Genomic DNA, 21,269 nt, shown 5'->3' with positions numbered 1-21,269 from the left:
AGACATGGCGCGAGGACTAATCGGAAAACTCGATTAAATACCTATGACACATACAAAATATCTATAATTTCAACTTTATTCCCTTTGGATTCTGCCCTCTGACTTCGTGACTTTGTTCTTGCGGGTATACTTTAGGGGTGGCGCTGGACAGTACAACAATAGCGCTCAGTTATTCATATGAAAGCACCTGAATAAGTCAAAGACCATGTTTTACTCTGGCCACCGTCCAAATATTGGGTTTTAAAGCTCGATCCCGAAAAAAAGGCGTAAGCTTCAGTGGGAGTCGACAAAGCACGGTTCAACATTAGGATGCCTCTCCAACCATCCTGGACACCACTTACAATCGACGACAATTTTTGATCCCACTCTTGCTGAACAAAAGTGGGAGATCTAATAAAAGATGAAATCGAGGTAATGGGGATGGCGTGTATCATTTGGATGTATTCCAGCTTTGTTCCAAAATAGGTAGTGTGGTCTATTTTGTTCTCAAACAATATTCCGCTTACTTTATTGCCAATAAAACTGGCAGGCTCAACGGTATTGTTGTCGAGATAAAGAAAATAGCTATTGAGGGAGCCGCGCATGATTCCCAACTCGAGGTTACCAATGCTTTCCAAGTTAGTGTTTCCCGTAACATTCCCCCACAATTTTATGGCATAAGCAGCATTGACATCTTCAGAACTGGATTCTTCGTCCTTACCGTCACCGCTTGCAAACAGACCTTTAGCCCAAGAATGACCCGCAAACCAGTCAAAAGATCTAAACACTGGGAAGTAGGAATCAGCAGAATTAGGGTTGGAATAGTCTCTGACTAGATTGTCAACCCAGGTTTTGTTTTGGCTCAGCCAATTACCACCATTTTCTTTGTCAACTTTGGCTAAAATAGCCGCAGCGATTACATGGTACCCGTAGTGAAAGTGGTGGTCGTTGTAGTAAGAATTTCCAAAGTCCTGCGATTCCGAGCCCGAGGATATAATACCACCCCAGGTTGTGTCGTATCTTAGAGGTAAAGTCTGTTTGTTGCTAATGAACCGGGCCATAGCAGTTTTGAGGTTATTTGTCAAGGTGCTGACTAGAGCTTTGTCTTTGATCACGTATTGGCAGCAGTACAGGATCCATGCATACTTCGCGAGAACCTTACCACCGAAATACATGGAGTCGACATTTGATTCATTGACCACATCCGCAACAGCTTCTGTTGATGCAGCGGATTTGATTGCATTCAAAACGTCACTCGAGTACTTGGGGGTTGATTTACCTGAAATAGTCGAATATGGATCAAAGCCAACATTTGAGGGCACATTGACTTGCATTTCAAAGGTATTTGTAATGTAGCCAGTCATTTTTCCCATACTGACAGAGTCTAAGCTTGAATTTATCTTCCTGCTTGCCATTGTAGTGGTGAATGAACTGACATGATGAGGGCATGCATACATTAATGTTTTACCTCCATTGCTCGAGCCACTTAGCCCGTAAGCTATGGTGTATTGACCAGTAGTTCCAGAAACAGATCCTGAGAGAGTGCCGCTGTTGGGGTAGCAACCCGCAGCAGCGTCAATCGCAGAATTTGTATCAGGAACCAGCTGGAAAATACAACCATTAACGCTCTTGTTGCCAATAATTTGATTGTTAGAAAGAGCTAAGCTTAAGGACTGGCCAGATGGGACAGTAACGTAGAGAGTCCATGTTACATTATTCTGCAATACAACTTGGTATTTTTGAATGCCAGAGCGAGGCGACGTAACTCCATTAACACTTTTGAAGCCAACACCGGAGGAAAGCTTGGGGATCATGTTGTAGTAGACAGCTGTAGCAAAGCCCATGCCTTGCACTAAGGGCACCAGAATAAACTGGTTGGCGTTCTTTCTGACCTGAACATGTGCTTGTAAGTGCGTCAAGTTGGTAAGGCCAAGCGAGACTTGGTTTGCGCTTGTAAAGTCAACCGCGCCAAACACGAAGGATTTTATACCAGCGGGACCAAAAAAGTATTCAGGTGGGGACCCAGATGCAAAAACTCTTTGAGAAGCACTCACGTATGAGACCGCCATACCCAAGTTGGAGTCCTTTGATAGAAAAAAGGAATAAGGATGGGTCCAAACTGGATTTGTTTGATCTCCAAGCAACATATTTCCATAAAACTTGTTAGTTTCTGTAGCTTTACCGCCTGTAGATGTGTTGACTGGAAGAGAAACGGGATGAGAAGTTCTTGAGAAGGCGCTCAGAGGCTGATCAGTTGAAATAGCCGAAGAAAATATATCAGCCGCCTCTGTAGAAAAAGGCATTTCGAGGTTTTGACTGTTGGCAGGAGCTTTGTTAGTGGCTGGTGTTTCCTGAAAGTCAAAACGCTGCTGCCCCGGTCGGGGAGGTAAAGGTGGTGGACCATCACGAGCCGCTGTTGGAATGTAAGGTGGGGGAATTGCGGGTCTGGCATATGTGCCGTCTCCCTGTGACGGGATGGGCATCATTGGTCTTTGATATGACATACTATTTGTAGAGATTTTTTATAGTACTGCGACTGCTTGAGCAGATATGGTTGGATATGATGAATGTGTCCTGAGAATTGTTGGGCCTGTGGAAGCCTATTTATACGTCTCTGGGAAGCGGATTTTAGACGTAAAATAATCTTTGTGGCAGTCTTAATGGCGGACAATCTGTCGAGTCAATGAATGAATTTTTAGTGGTAGATAGTATTCCACATCAATTAGTGAGGAAATGAAGCGTCAGAAATTCCAAAGTTGGGAGCTGCGTGTGTTCGGACTTCGCTTCTGCACCTTCTTCAATGATATACCTTAAACTACAAGAAAGTAATTTCAGAAAACAATCATTGAAAACCAGATTCAATGCTTGCCAAACAAAAAGATGAAGCCAGACGGTGTGGCAGTGGTTGATAAGTTACACCAAGAAGTCCGCTATGTGCTTCTCATTAACCACAGAAATAAAAACCAGCACAGAATGGCTGTATGGTGGAAGCATTTTAACGAACTTAAAAGAAGCTCAGCGCAGGTTTTAGAGTTGCTTCAACATCAGAAGCTGAATGCGGTCCAACTTAGGAAGCTATACAGTCTCCTGAATAAGTTCCAAAAAAAGCAGCTGTCACGGATGTATTATAGCTTTAATGGTGTAGTCGGCCTAGGGCAGTTTGTGACACTTGGAGTTGTGTTGATAGGGTTACTGGCTAGAGTAAATGCCTTGTATCGGCAGATATATGCAGACTATGAGCGTGAATTTAAGAACTTGGCGCTCATCAGGTTTGAACAAATTTTTGCGGCAGAATCTCCTGTGGAAAAACAGCTTCAGTCACTTGTGAACGAGGAATTGGGTGAAGTCGTGGACGAATCAATGGTGCCGCTCCCGAAAACAGAAATCAACTCAAATGCTGCGCTCATCTCTACACAAAAGATGAAGGCTAAAAAGAAGGTTAAGAAGAAGAAAAAGTCTGCGATTGATGATATTTTTGGTTGAACTTTCAATATGCACTAAAACTCAAGGTTTATCTATAAATTTGGTGGTGCGCCCAAGTGGGAAGGACAAACGACGCTGTATGTATTCCGGCGTTGTAGTATCTTAATTGGGACTGCTCCTCGAGGCTCGGAGAACGCATAGGGTGTTCGAGATTCACAGATTTGTCTTTAGCGCACACAATCAAACCTAGCTGGCCGGATGTGTACGTGGGTACTGTGGTGTAACAATATCTAGCCTGTGGGAACACTGCTTTTGCAGTTTTCACGAGATTTTGGATATATCCTAGGTTGAGCCAGACGTTCTCTGAGGCTTGTGCAATCACTATTCCGTCGTCATTGAGGGCGCTGTGCAGCAACTCGAAATATTCCTGTTGAAAAAATGCTTCAGCAGGGCCCTCTGGGTCTGAAGAGTCTGTTATAATTACATCGTACCGCTCGCGTGTTGCCACATCGCGCAAAAATTGGAATCCGTCCTGCAACTTAACTTGAACTTTATGATGACCAAATGTACAAGCCATACCAGGCAAATATTCCTTAGCTAAGTCAATGACAAACTCGTCGATCTCAACGAGAGTAACACTCTCTACACTTGAGTGCTTAACGACTTCCCTGACCACGCCGCCGTCACCGCCGCCTATAACCAGAACTTTGCGTGGAGCCTTGTGTGCATAAAGAGGAATGCATGAAATCATTTCTTGATAAGCAAACTCGTCTCTCTCGGTGGCCTGTATGATACCATCAAGGACCAGCACATTGCCGTATGAAGAACTTTTGAATACCAAAATATCTTGAAATTCACTCTTCGAGTGGTAAAGAACCTCCTCGACCTTCAAAGCGAGACCTTGGCCCGGAAAACTATTGTCGTTCACTTCACAAAACCAACCATCTTTGATGAGCCCCGAATTTACCATCTCTTGTTTGTTCTGTTGTAATGCTCGAGGTTTCGAGGTCTTTTTTCAGATTTAGCCGAAGATGAATAATCGAAAAAAAAGTCTCGAGAAACAAGGATGACTTAAGGGACGCCTTTAAGGTTTACAAGGCCTCTGACACAACGAAGAGCCGTGGATTGGTAGCGAAGGACTTGAACTGTTTCGTAGCTCTTGTTGGATCTTCGTATCTGGCTTTCTGTGTAATTAAGGAATGCATTGAGCTTGCGTTTACGTTTAAAGTGATTTCGAAAATTTTTCGACTCCAGTTTGTATGCCAATGAGATGAGATGAGATGAGATGAGATGAGACGGAGTGCTACAAGATGCAAAGCCAACAAAAGTTTCTGATCAGGACCGAGGATTTTATACCATGATTCACCCCATTCAATCATCGCTCGCTACCAAAGACGGTACTGTACTTTTTTTCGTAGTAAAAAATACCATCCACACCCTTCGGTGGGAAGAGGGGAGAGGGGAGTTTGTTGCAATTGGCATGTGGGTGGACGATGCAGACAATAGCGACACTATCAAGGCAAAGGTTCGGGAGGAACAGCAGAGACAGTTGGCAGAGAATGAAGCCAAAAGACAAAAAACCAACGATGGCAATAGCAACAAACCTTCGATAAAGGAGGCTAAGGTTCCTGTGCCAGGCCAGGGCGCTCCTCCCGTTTTCAAACACATTCGTAACATGGCGCTCTCGCGAGACGAGACACTCCTAATGGCCTGCACGGACTCTGACAAGGCACTTGTTGTTTTTGAGCTAGACTATACAAACGCCGAGAACTGCCTTAAGCTAAGGAAACGCCAGCCTCTCCCTAAGAGGCCCAACGCACTGACGACAACAACCGACGATAAAACTGTTTTAGTGGCAGACAAGTTTGGTGACGTTTATGCTTTGAGCACAAAAGAAGGCGTTGTTCAAGAAGCTGCTCTTGAGCCTATTCTGGGCCACGTATCGTTGCTCACAGACATAGTTGTCGCAAAAGAGGCTGATGGAAAACAACTGATAATAACAGCGGACAGAGATGAGCATATCCGCATCACACACTATCCACAAACATTTGTCATTAACAAATGGCTTTACGGATCCAAACAATTTGTGTCAACCCTCTGTCTTCCTAGTTGGGGGCCAAACCTGCTATTTAGCGGTGGTGGGGACAGTCTCGTTCATTCATGGAACTGGGAGTCCGGTAAATTACTAGATTCCTTGGATATAAGTGAGATAGTTGAGCCTTATCTTGGCGATGCCCAACTAGCTCCCGAAAAGTTCCAGAACGAGACAAACTCTCTGATAGAGTATGCTGTGGCTAAAGTTGTCACATTTGCAAATATTCCATACATTGCATTTTTTGTGGAACAAACAAAGGTTGTTCTGATCTGCAGAGTTGACCCTGACATAGGGGCAATTACATTAGCTCAGAAAATTGAGATGCCATTCAATATCATATCATTGTCCTCTGCGCTTTCAGCAAACTTACTGACTTTGACTCTTGACAACCGTGACTCAGACGACTCAAGATTCGCAGCCTTCATTTCCTATGATGGAACCGAATTTCTTGTCGATGCCGAGAAGAATAATGCGTTTGAGAAATGCGTTCTACACAAGTTTGAGAACGACCCTATTGTGAACGTCGAGCCTCGGGACGTATACCCTCTGTACCACATTGCTTCTCTTAGAAAACGTGGAGAACACTTTTCGTGATGCTGTATACTTTATCGTAACATTTAATAAGCTTGGTCATCACGCCGCAATTCCTCTTGGAAATTTGTATTACAGTTCAAACAGTACTCAGTGGCGCCGTCTCGTATTCGTGGGCAGCTTGCTTATTCGGCGCCTTATCATCAGAGTATGCTGGGAAAGTTTTGTAATTAAAACAGTAAACTCCAAAGGATAAATTAAAGAAGTGTATATATAGCAAAAGATACAACATTACAAACTCAACAATCCTGTGAAAAGCGCTAGAGCTTGTCAGCATGTCTAGTTCGAACAGTTCCTTGTCTTCTCCAAAGGTTAGGCGTTTGTCGGAGGGTGAGTCACTGGCAGGAGAAATGACTTCATCCGATCATTCCCTTTCAATAGCAGATTCTCAGATCTCAGATATTCTCAAAGAATTAACAGGGCTCCAGAGTGAAGTCGTTGCTTTACACAGCTCTCTTAAGGAGAGCAACGAACAGATTCGCCGAGACATCCAAGACTTTTGTTCTATAGGAGAGAATGACCTAAGTCCTTCCAACGCTACCTCTTCCTTCCACGAGTTTCAAACTTGATGAAGGCAAACTTAAATTTACTTAAATGAAGCGAACTGGACGCTGGTTTTCTCTAAGTTAGCTGATACGATGGGCTCTGTTTCCTTGATACAGCGCTGCATCCGATCAAGATCGTTCTCAAAACAATTCTGAAGAGTTGCATTGATGGTCGCTTCTGTGGTGGTCTCAAGCATGTTGCTTAAGACTCTGAGGAAAAATTGCAAATCTACTACGACCTGAAGCAAGCCATCTGAAGAGAGGTTACCGGCGTAAGGCTTAAAAGCCTCAAACAAGTATTTTGATATGAACACTTGAGATTCTCTGAGAATGCGCCCAATCAACTGCGGCGCGATTTTGAAACATTCGCTGTGGACCCTTACCAAAACCATCAGTGCCTCTATAATGTAATCGCCGACTCTAAAAGAGTTCGAGTTATACGCGGCCCAATTGATCTCGTAAAAACGCTCTTCTAGAATATCCCTTAGGGTTACTTTCAGATCTGACAAGTAATTTCCCAAGATAGATGTTTCCATTTTTGCCAGCAAAGTGAAGATTTCGAGATTCTTTCTCGAAAGCTGTGTCTCGAAAGACTCGTCAAAATAACGAAGAACTTGCGGGAAGACTGAGCCCTTGATGTACTGTAAGTTAGTCAGTGTTAATATAGTCCTTGGGTTTCTTGGGTTTTCCTTTTCTTTGGCAGCCTCCTTCAAAATAGATTCTAGAACCGCTTCCATTGAGACAATTTGCTGAACCTCAATACCTGCTAGCATCTTGCGTGACGGATGCGTCACTACATAAATGCCATTTAGAACAGGCAACTTTTCATACGAATACAACATGTTTCTAACTGTTGTTATGCTGAGATTTTGAAAAGTTTGAACAACTTCTGGAAATTGTGTAATGCCATACTCTTCAGAACCAGATGTACGATACATGGACCAATCTTCGAGTGTATGAAAAGAAGAGATATCTCTGAGTTTTGTTGCTGAGATAGCAGAAATGGATCTTTCCAAAACAAGCGCATTTGTTTCTCTTAAAAATTCAATAGAGCTTGAACTGACATTCAACTGGGCTAATTCAGTCGTGAACTTTAAAATAGGCTCGACTATTCGGGGAAGGTATCGCAAACAGCTTAAGCAGTTAGAATTTGGCGGCAAAAAACCGTAGTCCAAAGGTATTCCCGTTTCCTTTTCTGGTATTGACCCAGTACTGAGAGTATCCTGAGAAGCGTTGAAGAAATTTGATAAATTCTCACATAGGCGCTTGAGGAAATCCTCACCTCTCCTTCTAATGCATCGAATTTGTTCATTTTTCATCTCCAAGAATTGGCCATAATCATCGCGAGTTTGTGTATTGGAACCAAGTATGTCATCTTTTCTTTTATCATTCATTAATGAAGTCTGGTATGTTCCATCTAGGAATTTTTCAACGTGTCCCCAAAATTCCACAAAATCGCTTGATTCCTTTGACAATAAATTGATAAACTTTGAAATCAATAGCCACATTTCAACAACCACAACCGTATCACAAAGCCCCGGGTTCTTCAGGAATGAGCTACCAACAATTCCAAATCGCGAAACTTGACCATCATTTAATTTATCAGCTAGGTTTTTGATAGAAAGATAGAACGTTAGATCAACCTTCTCATTTAAAGCGCTTTCCACAATTTTTTTCTGAGACTGAATAATTTTGGTAAACATTTGTGAGCAAACTTCTCCGATTTTCCGCTCAAATATATCAAGCTTTGTGTTAATCCATTCTATAATGGGATTTCCTGCATAATTCAGATCTAGAAGTTTCGATATTAGAGGCAGGATCTGCTCTTGCGTCTCGCCTGCAACAAGGTTGACAAGTGAATCCCATATCACTTCTCTATAGTGACATATTGTGTTCTCAATATCATCCCAGATCTTGGTCAAAATTGGAAACGTAAATCCCCGTCTTTGTAGGTCCTTAAATGTCGAGTGAGCATTGTTGTATTCGACAACGAGATTAGCAAAGTCTTTTTCTATCAAGCAATGTTTCAGTTTTTTTGGCGCATCAAAGAACTGTTTGTGGTCTTGTAAAAATGCTATAGTAGTTTGAGCATTTCTTCGCTTAGTACTGATATCAAGAATCGGTTTCACCTTTATCGTAATTTCACGAATCGACTCGTCGACAGTTTCTCCAAGGTCATCGGTTCCAAAATCCCTACTTTCTCCCAGGGAAAACTTATTGAACTGCTCGTAAATACGGTCCAAGTTGTTCTTGGACCTCACATACTTGACGAAGTTCCTCTGAACCAGCTGCTTCAAGTCCTCACTTTGGGCCTGGAGCGATTGGTCAAGGTGATCCAAAGATAAACTGAGATCCTTAAACGAGTCTTGTGCATGCAATTGTTTAAGGTAGAGTTTGGAATTGAACTTTTTACTGTTGATATAGTATTTGTAGCGTTCATCTTGAGGGATACGATAGTGATCCAGGAGATCCTCAAGCCGGGTACTTGAGTTCAATGGATCAGATAATCCTGCTGTTTCAATAGTGTCGTTTCTTTCAGTGCTATGCTCGTGCTCTTGTCTCAAAAGCTCGTTCAAAACCACGTATGACGAGTCAATCGAGTCTGCATTTTGGGGTTGACTCAATGAATACACTACACTCGAGTCCTCGGCCCACGAAACTTTGGGGTCTAAATCTTTAAGCTGATAGAAGTCGCAAAGTTCTCGTGCTCCGAAGGTGAAAGCGCTGTCTCCCATGCCGATTCTTTAATTTAATTGAGTAATATATTAGGTTGATTGTCAGGAGGATAATTATAAAACTTGTTTTACCACGACTAAAAAACGGTTTATGGAAAGTTACATACATCGCATTTTAGTTACACTTCTATTCTTATTATACATTTTAGAGCTTGCAAAAACCCGCTCAGCAAAAGGGTTTTTCTTCATGCTAGGCGCGACCTTACCTTCTTTTCGGTCCACGGATGGGCGGTGGAGGCTTTGAAGTTGGACCTTGCTTGAACATCGGCGCATTCTTGAGGATATCTGGTACCACGAAAAACCGTATATGTGATCCTCTGACAAATACATGATCCATGCGTGTCACACTGCCATCTCTAGCAGTTGCCGTGACGTCTCTCAATTGAACGTTCATATTGTCCTCGCTGTCAACAAGCTTTCCGCGGTAGGCTTCACCAGTTGTGAGTTCTAGGGACACTACGTGGCCTTGAGACTCCGTGAGCAGCTTGATCGGTATTCCGTTGGAGCTCATTTTTGGGCTTTCTGTAGCTTCACGTAGTATTTTTGATGTGCATTGAAATACTTCAATTTCTAAAGTATCTCGAAAAACACTTGACGAAAAACACTCTGAAGGGGTGGGCTGCGATGAAAGTGGCTATTGAGCATGTGCAGCTACAGTTCATAAAAGAGATTGAGAACAATGTCTGCTCCCTCCAGGTTGAAAGTAACTTTATGTGCTTTGCACTAAAAACTGGGCATATGTTCCTTATTGATCTGGAATCACCTTCGAATGTAATAAAATACCATTTTGCGTTGCTCTCAAGCCCACAAGAGAAGCTTTTGAGGGTTTGGATGGATCCTTCGGCCACAACTCTGCTTTTGAAGACGAACTTCGCCAAATACTACGTCTTGACAGTGGATTCGTTGGGGAAAGGCAACGAGTCGGTGACGCCCTTGAAAAAGCTGTCGAAGAAGAACCGAGATGTTATTTCCGTAATGTGGCAAGGAAAGAACAACTTTGTGTGTGGCACAACCGAAGGAAAAGTGTACGTCGTAAACACTCAAAGTGAAAACTCCGCAACTAAGGCGTATTCATCTCCTCATTCTATCGACGGTCTCATATTTGCAAGTTCCCCCGGAGCTGAAAAATGTGCTTTTTTAGCCACAGGGCACACACTTCGGTACTGGAGCAACCCAAAGGATCCACTTACAACTCTCAAAGAGCTTCCGCCTACGGAGACTGAGCAGTTTGAAGAGATTGAACAGACATCAAGCAGAAAATTCGTGTTTTTTCAAGATACGTTTGCATGGACTATTGATTCTGGTACAATTTTTGGGACTGTCAAGGGCTCTGGCGATGTATTGAAATCTGCTACAGTATTGCTTAATGTTGAGCTTCCTCCGTCGAATCACAGGGTAAAGGGTGTTGCACTGAGTAAGTACCACCTGCTATTACTACGTGGGAATGAAATCCTGATTATCAACAAGCTCAATAATGAAGTGGTTGCTCAGGAAACAATTTGGAACCAAGGGAGCGAAAAATTTTTGGAGCTTGTAGTTGATTATTCTCAGAGTCCTCCGACCTTCTGGTGCTACTCGACAAGCAATATCTACGAAATTGTATTAGAAGGGGAAAATAACGGGATTTGGCGACTTCTCAGCAAGTTGGGGAAATATGATGAAGCGCTCAAGCTACCAGGTCTTGCTCCTGCCGAAAAAGATTTTATTCTCGAGCAAAAGGGAGACTATCTGTTTTCCGAAGAAGAGTTTACTGAAGCTGCTAGATGCTACGGTGTTAGTGATTCTGTAACCACTGCTGAAGTTGCGCTCAAGCTGATGAAGAAATCCGATCTAGTTGCGTTGCAGGCGTTTTTAACCGCCAAATTAAATACCGCCCGACAAAGAAAAAATAGCATCGTGCAAATTACTTTACTTTCAGACTGGGTTGTTTGGAACTTCATGCAAATGTTGAATGATGTTGATGAATTGATTTCATCTGAACAAGACGATCAAAATCTCGAGTCATGGCGCTTGAAAAAAGAGAGCCTTGGCAAAGAATTGATGGCTTTCTTCAAAAAGAACCTGGAGATTCTTGACAGAGACACAGTTTATCAAATAATGGCACGTCAAAACAGAAAACTTGAGGTTCTCAGCTTTGCTAGGCTTATCAATGATTATAAGTACGTTTTATCTTACTGGATAAGATCAAAAAACTGGTACGAGGCCTTGAAGGTGCTAGCATTGACTCAAGATTTGGAGTGCGTTTACAAGTACGCAACCATCTTGTTGATCAATTCGCCAGACTCCACTGTCAATACTTGGATGCAAATCAAGGGCGTCAATCCTTCTGAACTTATCAGCTCATTGCTCACTTATTTTTCCAATTTCCAAAAAATGCATTCATCAGCCGATTCTTCTAGATCAATCCCAAATTATGCATTGAAATACCTTAAATGGTGTATTCAAGAGCCAGAAGATGCTGAAAACCTGGCTCCGATTGTGTTTAACTCAGCTATCTTTATGATGATTGCGGGATTTGATGCCAAAGGCAGGGAAAACGAAATCATTGATTTCATCGAAGCGCACAGCGGCTGCTTTGATAGCGATTTTGTGTTGAGACTGAGCATCAAATTCAAGAGGTACAAGACATGCATCTACGTCTATTCGTGGCTGCGACTATACGAAGAGGCTGTGACGCTTGCGATAAAAATGGACTTGCTGGAAGATGCCAAGCTTGTAGCAAGCACTCCTGAACTTGACGGAAACTCGAAGCTCAGGCGGAAACTGTGGCTCATGATAGCGCAGTGCATGATACAGCAACAAAACGATACTAAGCAAACTATAAGGGAAATTTTACAAGATTCCAACGGTATTCTTGGAATAAAAGATTTACTCCCATTATTTGGAGAGTTCACAACAATCGCGAATGTTAAAGACGAACTCATAAAAAGCCTAGAGAAACATAACAGCACAATGGCACGCGTTTCCCATGAAATAGAAAACTCTATCAAGATCAAGAGAGAGATCGTGGAGGACATCGAGACATTAAAAGCTAGGTTCCAGACGCTAGAGCCTGGCGCGTCTTGCGATTGTTGTGACCGCGTGCTTCAGACTCGGAAGTTTTATGTTTTCCCCTGTGGACATTCCTTCCACACAGACTGCCTTGTGAGAGAAATCTTGAAATCAACAGACCATGCGCTTAGAAGCAAGATAGAAACTATCCAAAGAAGTGCCACCAAAGGTATGACATTGGATAATCTTAAGGAACTGGATCGTCTTCTATCGACAAAGTGCTGTCTGTGTAGCGACATCAAGATAAACAGCATAGATGAGCCTCTTGAATCTGATGAGAAAGAGAGGCACGCCTGGGAGATTTAACTCGCCCACACCACTTCATCGGCGTATAAGCATAGTGTAGAGTTCCTTCTGGTTTTAATACCATATACTGGCGTGAATAGTGATGTGATCCAATAGCTCATAATCATTATCTTGCACATTATCGCTGCTAATAAAGCTACAGCTTGAGCGCAACAAGAAGCCAAAGATGAGCGAGCACGAACAAGTTGATCATGAGGACCTTAATGTTGATGAGGAGATGAACGAGTTTGATGACAATGAGGAAGCCCCAATCGACAACGCTCAGCTTTTCGGAAATACAGAAGATAATAACGAAGAAGGGCCCAAGCTTGACAACGGATCAGGGAAGCTTTTCGAGATACCAGAATTCACCAGGAAGGACAAAACATTGAACGAAATTCTGGATATGATGGAGAATAATCCACCAATCATACCGGACGCGGTGATAGACTACTACCTGACGAAAAATGGTTTTGATTGTGCTGATGTTAGGGTGAAGAGACTACTTGCTCTGGCAACGCAAAAGTTTGTAAGCGATATTGCCACGGACGCTTACGAGTATTCTCGAATCCGCTCCGCAATCACGGTTCACAACTCCAACAATGGGCAAGCACGTGCTCGCCAATTGATCTTAGGCCAGCAGCAACCTGGTCAGTTAACCCAGCAGCAACAGCAACAAAATGAAAAGACGAAGGCCAACAAAGTGGTGCTGACAGTGAACGACCTAAGCAGCGCCGTGTCCGAGTATGGCCTAAACGTATCAAGGCCAGACTTTTACCGTTGAAAGTGATGTTTGTCCTTCAAGAAAGTTCCACGAAGGATGGGTGGGGAGTGTGATCCGTCTTCGTCAGAAATAAAATTAACAGGAGTTAAAAGCCTGCATCAATCCTCTGTATAGTATATCCAAAGGCTAACTACGGTATATTCAAAATGCCAATTGATTACTCGAAATGGGACAAGATTGAATTGTCCGACGATTCCGATATTGAAGTTCATCCAAACGTTGACAAGCGCTCCTTTATCAGATGGAAACAGCAAAGCATTCACGAGGAGAGAGCCAAGAGAAATAACGATATCAAGAACCTGGAGTTCCAGGTGAACATGAATGGGCGACTCAACCAAAGGGTGGACAAGATGCTGGCAAACCTGAAAGACGCAGACTTAGTGGATCGCGAGGCTGTACGAAAGTTTCTAAACGCCAACTTCGATAAAACGGAAAAGGGCGAGGAGGACAACGTTGATCCTAACATGCCGCCTTACAACGAGATGGTAGAGGACCTTTTCGAACAACTGGAAATCAATGCTAAGAAAGTCGGTGCAAACCCTAAGGATGGTGCTGTCATTCGCAAGTTAATTTTGGAGCACAGACAGAAGATTGATGCAGTCACAAAACAGGCAAAGGAAAAGCTATCTCAGCTGTACAAGGAGAAGGCTTCGCTCATATCTTCTGATGATATCCGCACAGGTTTTGACAAGGGGTTTGTGAACAAGAAGGCGGAAGCAGAAAATGCTGCTGCTAAAGCCTTAACATCTACGCAATCCTCAGCTCCGTCGGAACCCAGCTTACCTGCTCCTCCACTCAACTTTGTAAGCTTCGAAGATGATGTGATGGAACTTGCACCTCAAACCAAAGCGTTTGGCCAAATCTCTCCAGACAACATTCAAGGGTCGGAGTCTTTCTTACTGAAGAACCTGCAAATAATGTCAGAACAACAAAAAGACGCGCTGATGATGTCTGCTTTTGAATTTGAAATGGAGGGCTACAGCAAACAGGCTTATCAGGTCATTCATCAATCTGAGCTAATCTCATACATCAGAGAAATTTACGACATGAAAAAGATTCCTTACTTGCACGTTGGCGAGCTGACGGAGGTGGTGAAAATGTTCTTCTTGAAAGTCTTTTACAACAGGTCGAACAATCAAGGCAAGAAATCCTTTTTGGACTCTGTACAAGCTAAGTTTGAACACGTCAAGAAAAGAGTCAAGGTCATGCAGCAAGAAGAACCCCAAGAAGGTGTTGAGACTATTCAATTGAAATCTTTAGATGATTCCACGGAGCTACAGGTCAATCTGCCAAACTTTGACTCCAAGGACCCTGAAGAGATTAAAAAGCAAAACGCTTTCAAAAAGCTTCCATTGAAAATGCAAAACGCCATCAAGACGCAAAGTCTTGATGCGATCAATGAGGTCTTTGCCGAGATGCCAGTCGAAGAAGGTGAGGAAATTCTGGAGATTTTCAATGAGGGGTCCATCATTGGCATCAATGCCTTGTTAGAAGATGAAGGCGAATTTCAACAACTTCAAGAGAAATACCAGAGCGATGCAGGGGTGAATAAGCTTGAAGCTGAAGGCCAGGCCGAGAGTCATGATACCGAACCCACTCGCTCTGTCAACGACCCCCAAACCGAAATCAGCACAGCAGATGTGGTTGATTGAATGGTGTTGCTACGGTAACATAGTATATTGCTCAAGACTATAGCTTTTAGTGTATGTACCAATATTTTCCAAAGAACTGCGAATAACTTAAAAACTGCCAAAACGACGCTTAACAAAAGTCATAGCTAGGAAACGATCTACGAGCCCAGGAATTGATGTTCCACTTCATTATTCCGTAATCTGTTCCGATTATCAAGGAGCTTCCTTCTTCGTCATCCATCCAATCTATTCCTGAAATACTATTTTCTTCAACAGAACTGACAGCGGGATTACTCCCAATCCTTGTACGGTCTGTTCCCCCCGTGTATTGAGTTACCCTTGGACCAAATTGGTTGGGAATGCGTTGTTGAGAGCGTTGAACTACCGCCTGGGTGGTCGAGTCGCTGCCATCACTATAAGCCTCCGCGAAATCTATTTCGTTATCGAATAAGATGCCACTCTCAGTGTCTTCTCTTGACTGAAGTAAGCGCTCATAGCTATATTCTCCTCCCCTACTGCTTGCTCCAACATAATTATAATTGTCAACAGCCCTGTAGTTTTGCTCGCTATACCTTGTGTCCAAAATAGATGGATCGATGGACTCTAATGACGAAGTAGGGTGGTTGTTGGAAGTTGAATACCTTCTCACCCTGAACTCTGACCTTCTCCTTTCTCTTCTGAGTGCTGGTGTTTCCTCTGTAGGCTTATTCTCGGTTTGATCATTTTCTATGCTATTGTCCATGCAATTCACAAGTTTAGGATATGGCAACAATTTTGGCTGAAGCTCGTTGACGGGAATGCTTGTTGCAAATGTAACATGAGGGTCGTTCAGTTCAACTGGCAAAGAGCTTCTTCTGCCAGCAGGTGCCGTGATTTTTTGCTCCGTCGAAGAATCGTTTCTGTCAGGAATCATTATGACTTGATGATTCATAAAGTTTCGGGTATCAATAACATGGACCCTTCCATGATGTTCAGAGATGAATAACAAGTCATCGAGGCCCTTACTAAACTTGCAAACTCGGAAAGCTCCATTTTGGGTGTGTTTTCTTGTTGAGCTTAACTCAGCTAACGGAGTTTCCAGCTTCCTGGTGTCATAAACACAGCATGTGCCATTTTGAAATACAGTGGCAAACATCATATCATTTTCGCTGAAGCTGGTGTAAAATCCATGGTCGCCACCTGGGACTTCATATATATGGTCCACGAAGCCCGATCTGTCAGGCATCGCATATCTGGGGATACGCTCACTTCTTATGAAGGAGCTTCCCCATTCGGGCTGAAAGTCATATTTTAGAGAATAGAAGCCTGTTACCTGACTTTGACGATAGATGGCAAACTTGCATGAATCCCCTGATGTTATCAATGACTTTCCGTCATGAGAAAGTGTTGCATTGTTCAGCGGAAACTTGAGGTCAGAATACCTTCTTGTGAGTTCGACGCCGCGATTGCTGATGTCGCATTGATATAAATGGGCGTCGTTGTTGCATGCAAAAAGATCATATTGCTGTGAGTTCCGTCGGTTAATCGAAACGCAGTTGTTAATGTACTGACCGAGTCGATAAGTTACACATGCATCATTCTCCTCATTGTAAATCGACACCACACCCTTCCAGGAATCTGGGTTACTGTAACTGCTGTGGTCAGACAGAACTGTGCTGCTAGTCATTCTCATTGGCGAGACACGATTAGATGTATTGAGGGTGTTACTTTCGCTACCCGACCTTGACGGTGGATGCCTCGCATAGTGACCCCAATTTCCGGCATCGTCCGGCCCAATGAGTCCCCCAGATACTAGTATCCCGCTGTTTTCCTGAAAACAGCGCGATTTGAAGTCAAGATGGACAACCTCCTGCGATGGTGAGTGCAGTTGACTGTTCACAGGCCACTTCGGTGAACTGTTTCTCCTCTTGCGCTCCCCAAAGGGTTTGGTTCTAACCCGAGAACCTGGTTCCTGCCGATGGGGACGCGTGTCCAAGACGCGAATAGAATGCTCGTAAATATAATATATTTTCCCCGGCTCTGTGGATGAGTGTTTCACACAATCGCGCAGTTGCCAGTGGTTGATTGAGACCCTCGTATCATACAGTTTAAGAGTGGGCATCAAGTAGTTTTGGAACACTTTATCAGATCCCCGACTACCATCATCTTCGAAATCTAGACTTCCGGAGTCCTCGGATATGGTCATGATCGCACAACTTATTATTTAGCAAATGTATTGCGACGCTTCCAGGGTACCAAAACGAAGGCTTCCTTGTCTGACAGATACGCAGGTAGTAAATATTGAATAACTGTGTAACTCTTCGGAGCCACTTCTTGATGAGCCAAGTAGCCCAGTGAGAATTTGAACCTGGATCGTTTGATAAATGCCCACTTCAATGTATATTGGAAGGGGACTCTGGCCATATATTTTGTAAGCTCGCAAGGACACACCCCTTAAAACACGCCGTGTCACAGGACTTCTCATCCCGTAATATGTGATTACTTTTTGATCCTCCTCACGTGACTTGGGTCTTCGGAGCACAGACACCAGCGTCACTCTGAATGGTGCATCTTGTCGCGAACTTGGTAGCGTCCCGTGGATTCCTTTTAGGACTTGAGGCTCATAAGAAGTATTGCCGCATCCTCTGTCTCCGCAACAGGTTCCTGCTGCTGCGCTTTTTCACGCTTATCCGATTCTTTCATAGCGGGGGGACTCAGTGACATGTGTGAGGGCTGGTGGTCAGCCGGAAGGTTTGGCGCGGGATTCATGTTAGGTGATCGTATTAGAGAGGGTGCGCGGCTATTCCTCAAAGATTCGGCGCCAATGTGCTCCCAGTCCTCCTCATCCGTGTCAGAGCGATCTGGATGGTCACTTTCGCGCGGGGAAGGACTGCTTAGCTGGTACGCAGAGTCCTTGCGCGGAATTATGTCACTGCCGGTAGCCGCCAGGCGTCCAGCGGGGCTAGTGCGGTATGCGGAGTGGGCCGCCAAGGTAGACCTAATGCTTGATTCTTTAGAGAAAGAGGAGCGCGGCTCCCGGCCGCGACTATGTTCTCCCAGAAACTCAGGGTCCTTCGGCGCTCTAACCTGCAAGTCAATCATGTTCCGGCCAGGGAACTCGTCTGTCGTGGACGACAGCCGTCTCCTCGAAGTTTCAGATATGAGATCCGAGCTGCCGTTTGACCCGCGGTATGAGCCGCGCTTTGATAGCGATGGGGAGAGTAGCTTCGAAGATGACCGCCTACGGCCGTAGTTTTTCAAAATGGGACGGATGGCCTGAGAAATTGATTCATGGCCAGGCTCCTCCGGAGGCGAGTCTCCGTAGACGACGCTAGATTTGCGTCTTTTGAAGTGATCATATGGTATCGTTGGGTTTTCATTCAAGTCGTTTTCGTCGTAAAATTCGTCGCGCGTGGAGGGGCCGTTGTCGTCGTCTTCATCCTCCGAGGCAACCGCGTTTTCGTCCAGGAACACTGGGCGCTCGTGAACTTCAAACTCGCGCTTCACGGGCGCGGAGGGTTTTTTGACGCCTGCACCGCCGTTGCTGCTCCTGCGGCGCTCCTGCGACACCAGATCTTTGATCTTGCTGTTAGCGATGTTGGTGGCTTCGCGCTCCTTTTCGAAGTCCCGTTCCCCGACCTTGCGAGCCGACCATTGACCCCAGCCGATCTTGGCAAATATCACCGAGTTGTCACGATCTCCCGCCTCTAAGGCACCCATGATCAGACGTCTCTGCTTCGACGCAGAAAGATGTTTAAACCCATCAACCTCCTTACAGAGCGCCTTCGTGATGAACCGAATCGCCAATGGGCCTTCTGCCAGCAGCAATTGCGACATTTTCTCGGGGGGGACTGCTTGAGGACTTAATGCGGTTGGTTTGGCGACGTGACCATTGTTCTCTCTAGGCGGAGAAATACTTGGTTTAGGCCTCGGCTTTGTACTGCCCTGCAGTGCTGTTTCGACCTGGCCTGCAGCGGCCGTTTGATGTTCGCCCATTGAAAGATCCCTTCAGAAACTGCAGTTATCTTGAGGGCGCTGGTGCTAAATTAATCTTGTGTCACTCTTGTGTTATAAGTGCACGTATAGTACGCGCGCACGTGACTCTGCCAGACCACGTGCCTCACTTCCCGCCGCTGCAGGTATCTTGACCATTGCAAAGCCCCGTATAGCAGCGACAGCTCAGCGCTTGCGAGCTCGGGACTTCGTTTGCAGATTCGTCTCTGGCGTTAGGGGCCGCTTTAAAAAGCGCATTCCCATCATCAATAATGAGCAATTTGGTTTAGCGAAGCGCTGATTCTAAATCGCAGAGGCGGGAAGCTACGAATCCATTGTCCAAATCTTCATAAAGTGTTAAGAGTGCACAAAACGTCCCACATCGCACGATTCTCGGCTTCTGTGTTAATTTGTTCTCCTGCGGGGGGCAGTAGCGGCAAAGTTAGAACTGCACAATTTTCGCACCAAATATATAATAAAAGGGCTCCAGCGGGATTCGAACATTTGACAGAGAGGATGGTTCTTTTGTCCGGGTAAACTATTATCTCTGCTTCCACGGAGGTTCGAACGCGCGTTTATTGAAAATTAATGAGTTCGCGCCTTTTCGCAAAGACTCTTTTTTGCGCACCCCGTTCTCAGTTCTACTCTTAGAGTTGTTTCAAGGCAAGCGAAAATTTTTTCCCAAATTTTTCAAAGACTAGCGCTGGGCACGGTGCGCAACCCCTGCGCTACAGCCTGCGCAGGCTACTCTCCGTGGCATCCCTCCTGTGGCAGCCGAGGATTTGCTAAAGGAAAACAATTGTAGTTATTTAATTAGTATGGTATCTTGAGTAGTAGTTGGGAAATTGACTTGTCAATTGATCAGGAATCAGTACTTATGTCTGTACGTATTGGGAATAATGATTGTGGAACTTTGCTCTAGGACGGTAGCGTGCAAAGCTTGAGACCCGCTTTTCGCAACAGAGAAGGACGAGAGATGAGGCAGCCCATGAGGGTTTAGAGAGATGGAAAGAACCGGCAGGATTTGGGCCGGGCTCTCTGGGCTGCGCTTGTAATTTCCTGGCAGTTGGGCGTTTGGGCTGCGCTGCATATGTTGCCAGGTCTCGGGCCTGCGCACTAAGCTTCTGGGTCGCATTCCGCGAGCCATGGCTCTTGAAGTGGGTCTCTCTTTGGACACGACGAAAATGCCTCCAATGACATACTCCTCACTGGCACGCACATACTAACCTTCAACAACGCGGTTCAGAACCCATTTGACTTGCTAGGAAACGACGTCGAGGACGCCAATGTTGTCGCTCCTCTTCCTCCAAAGGAGCTCGTGAAGAAGAACACTTCTTCTAAGAAGGCCGATGTTCCTCCTCCATCCGCCGACCCATCTAAAGCCAAGAACAGACCTAAGCCAACCGGCAACGAGGGTGCCTTGAGAAACAGAGACAACGGCAGAAAGAACAACAGAACCAGAGACGCTCCAGCCGAGACCACCGGCGCCAAGAGATCCACCCACGCCGCCAGAAGAGCAACCGACCGTCAATCTAGATCCGGTAAGGTTGACACTGAGAAGAAAGTCAGACAAGGCTGGGGTGACGACAAGAAGGAGTTGTCCGACGAGGCTGCTGCTGAGTTGGACGCCCAGGCCGAGATTGAGGCCGACAAGGCCTCTGAGGAGGCTCCAGCTGCTAACAAGAAGTCCTTGCAGGACTACTTGAACGAGGTCAACAACAACTCCCTCAACAAGACCCCAGCCCCAAAGAAGAGCGTCGACCAATTGGAGGACGCCGAGCTGTTGGTCAAGAAGGAGGAGGTCTACGCCGAGCCAACTAAGGTCAAGAACGTTAAGAGCAAGCAATTGAAGAGCAAGCAGTACTTGGACTTCGATGTCAACTTCGCCGACTCCACCGCCAAGCCAAGAAAGTTCGACAACAACGGCCCAAGACGTGGTGGCAAGGCCAAGCCTGCTGCTAAGAACGCCGGTGAGAAGAAGCCTGCTGTCAACGCCAAGAACTTCCCATCTTTGGCCTAATTGTCGTAAGAACGTCCACAAGTCGACCATTTAACTTGTTTAGAAAAATCTATTTGTTAGTGCTGAATCTTGTATGTAAGCCGCCAACACGAACGTCTTTACTTACGCCTCTAGGAAGGGTGTTTATGAGTACTACACAAGAGCTTCCCTCTGCCGCC

General features: G+C 44.9%; 13 protein-coding genes across 13 annotated transcripts; 7 read left to right on the top strand and 6 right to left on the bottom strand.

Moving 5' to 3' along the window:
- Positions 1-173: 173 nt before the first annotated feature.
- On the bottom strand, positions 174-2,483 carry ACF2 (endo-1,3(4)-beta-glucanase; the record flags this gene model as incomplete). The annotated part of the gene is made up of 1 exon (XM_002555489.1): positions 174-2,483. The coding sequence occupies one exon, from the start codon at positions 2,481-2,483 to the stop codon at positions 174-176; it is 2,310 nt and encodes a 769-aa protein (XP_002555535.1).
- A 376-nt stretch (positions 2,484-2,859) lies between these two features.
- Positions 2,860-3,462, top strand: RMP1 (Rmp1p; the record flags this gene model as incomplete). Its single annotated transcript, XM_002555488.1, has 1 exon — positions 2,860-3,462. The coding sequence occupies one exon, from the start codon at positions 2,860-2,862 to the stop codon at positions 3,460-3,462; it is 603 nt and encodes a 200-aa protein (XP_002555534.1).
- Positions 3,463-3,490: 28 nt separating this feature from the next.
- SPE4 (spermine synthase) lies at positions 3,491-4,372 on the bottom strand (the record flags this gene model as incomplete). Its single annotated transcript, XM_002555487.1, has 1 exon — positions 3,491-4,372. The coding sequence occupies one exon, from the start codon at positions 4,370-4,372 to the stop codon at positions 3,491-3,493; it is 882 nt and encodes a 293-aa protein (XP_002555533.1).
- A 387-nt stretch (positions 4,373-4,759) lies between these two features.
- TRM82 (Trm82p) lies at positions 4,760-6,091 on the top strand (the record flags this gene model as incomplete). Its single annotated transcript, XM_002555486.1, has 1 exon — positions 4,760-6,091. One exon carries the CDS (start codon positions 4,760-4,762, stop codon positions 6,089-6,091), a length of 1,332 nt encoding a protein of 443 aa, XP_002555532.1.
- Positions 6,092-6,363: 272 nt separating this feature from the next.
- KLTH0G11440g (uncharacterized protein) lies at positions 6,364-6,657 on the top strand (the record flags this gene model as incomplete). The annotated part of the gene is made up of 1 exon (XM_002555485.1): positions 6,364-6,657. One exon carries the CDS (start codon positions 6,364-6,366, stop codon positions 6,655-6,657), a length of 294 nt encoding a protein of 97 aa, XP_002555531.1.
- Positions 6,658-6,674: 17 nt separating this feature from the next.
- SEC5 (exocyst subunit SEC5) lies at positions 6,675-9,368 on the bottom strand (the record flags this gene model as incomplete). The annotated part of the gene is made up of 1 exon (XM_002555484.1): positions 6,675-9,368. One exon carries the CDS (start codon positions 9,366-9,368, stop codon positions 6,675-6,677), a length of 2,694 nt encoding a protein of 897 aa, XP_002555530.1.
- A 202-nt stretch (positions 9,369-9,570) lies between these two features.
- On the bottom strand, positions 9,571-9,879 carry SMD3 (mRNA splicing protein SMD3; the record flags this gene model as incomplete). Its single annotated transcript, XM_002555483.1, has 1 exon — positions 9,571-9,879. The coding sequence occupies one exon, from the start codon at positions 9,877-9,879 to the stop codon at positions 9,571-9,573; it is 309 nt and encodes a 102-aa protein (XP_002555529.1).
- Positions 9,880-9,914: 35 nt separating this feature from the next.
- Positions 9,915-12,725, top strand: PEP3 (tethering complex subunit PEP3; the record flags this gene model as incomplete). Its single annotated transcript, XM_002555482.1, has 1 exon — positions 9,915-12,725. The coding sequence occupies one exon, from the start codon at positions 9,915-9,917 to the stop codon at positions 12,723-12,725; it is 2,811 nt and encodes a 936-aa protein (XP_002555528.1).
- Positions 12,726-12,891: 166 nt separating this feature from the next.
- On the top strand, positions 12,892-13,488 carry TAF10 (Taf10p; the record flags this gene model as incomplete). Its single annotated transcript, XM_002555481.1, has 1 exon — positions 12,892-13,488. One exon carries the CDS (start codon positions 12,892-12,894, stop codon positions 13,486-13,488), a length of 597 nt encoding a protein of 198 aa, XP_002555527.1.
- A 146-nt stretch (positions 13,489-13,634) lies between these two features.
- On the top strand, positions 13,635-15,140 carry CDC37 (Hsp90 co-chaperone CDC37; the record flags this gene model as incomplete). The annotated part of the gene is made up of 1 exon (XM_002555480.1): positions 13,635-15,140. One exon carries the CDS (start codon positions 13,635-13,637, stop codon positions 15,138-15,140), a length of 1,506 nt encoding a protein of 501 aa, XP_002555526.1.
- A 109-nt stretch (positions 15,141-15,249) lies between these two features.
- Positions 15,250-17,304, bottom strand: GID11 (Gid11p; the record flags this gene model as incomplete). The annotated part of the gene is made up of 1 exon (XM_002555479.1): positions 15,250-17,304. The coding sequence occupies one exon, from the start codon at positions 17,302-17,304 to the stop codon at positions 15,250-15,252; it is 2,055 nt and encodes a 684-aa protein (XP_002555525.1).
- A 401-nt stretch (positions 17,305-17,705) lies between these two features.
- STB3 (Stb3p) lies at positions 17,706-19,094 on the bottom strand (the record flags this gene model as incomplete). The annotated part of the gene is made up of 1 exon (XM_002555478.1): positions 17,706-19,094. One exon carries the CDS (start codon positions 19,092-19,094, stop codon positions 17,706-17,708), a length of 1,389 nt encoding a protein of 462 aa, XP_002555524.1.
- An 874-nt stretch (positions 19,095-19,968) lies between these two features.
- Positions 19,969-21,111, top strand: STM1 (Stm1p; the record flags this gene model as incomplete). Its single annotated transcript, XM_002555477.1, has 2 exons — positions 19,969-19,974; positions 20,338-21,111. The coding sequence occupies 2 exons, from the start codon at positions 19,969-19,971 to the stop codon at positions 21,109-21,111; spliced, it is 780 nt and encodes a 259-aa protein (XP_002555523.1).
- Between the last annotated feature and the right edge of the window lie 158 nt (positions 21,112-21,269).

Source organism: Lachancea thermotolerans (assembly GCF_000142805.1).
Source record: "Lachancea thermotolerans CBS 6340 chromosome G complete sequence".
Lineage (NCBI taxonomy): Eukaryota > Fungi > Ascomycota > Saccharomycetes > Saccharomycetales > Saccharomycetaceae > Lachancea > Lachancea thermotolerans.
Note: the sequence above shows the minus strand (reverse complement) of the source record. Positions and strands in the feature narration are given on the sequence as shown.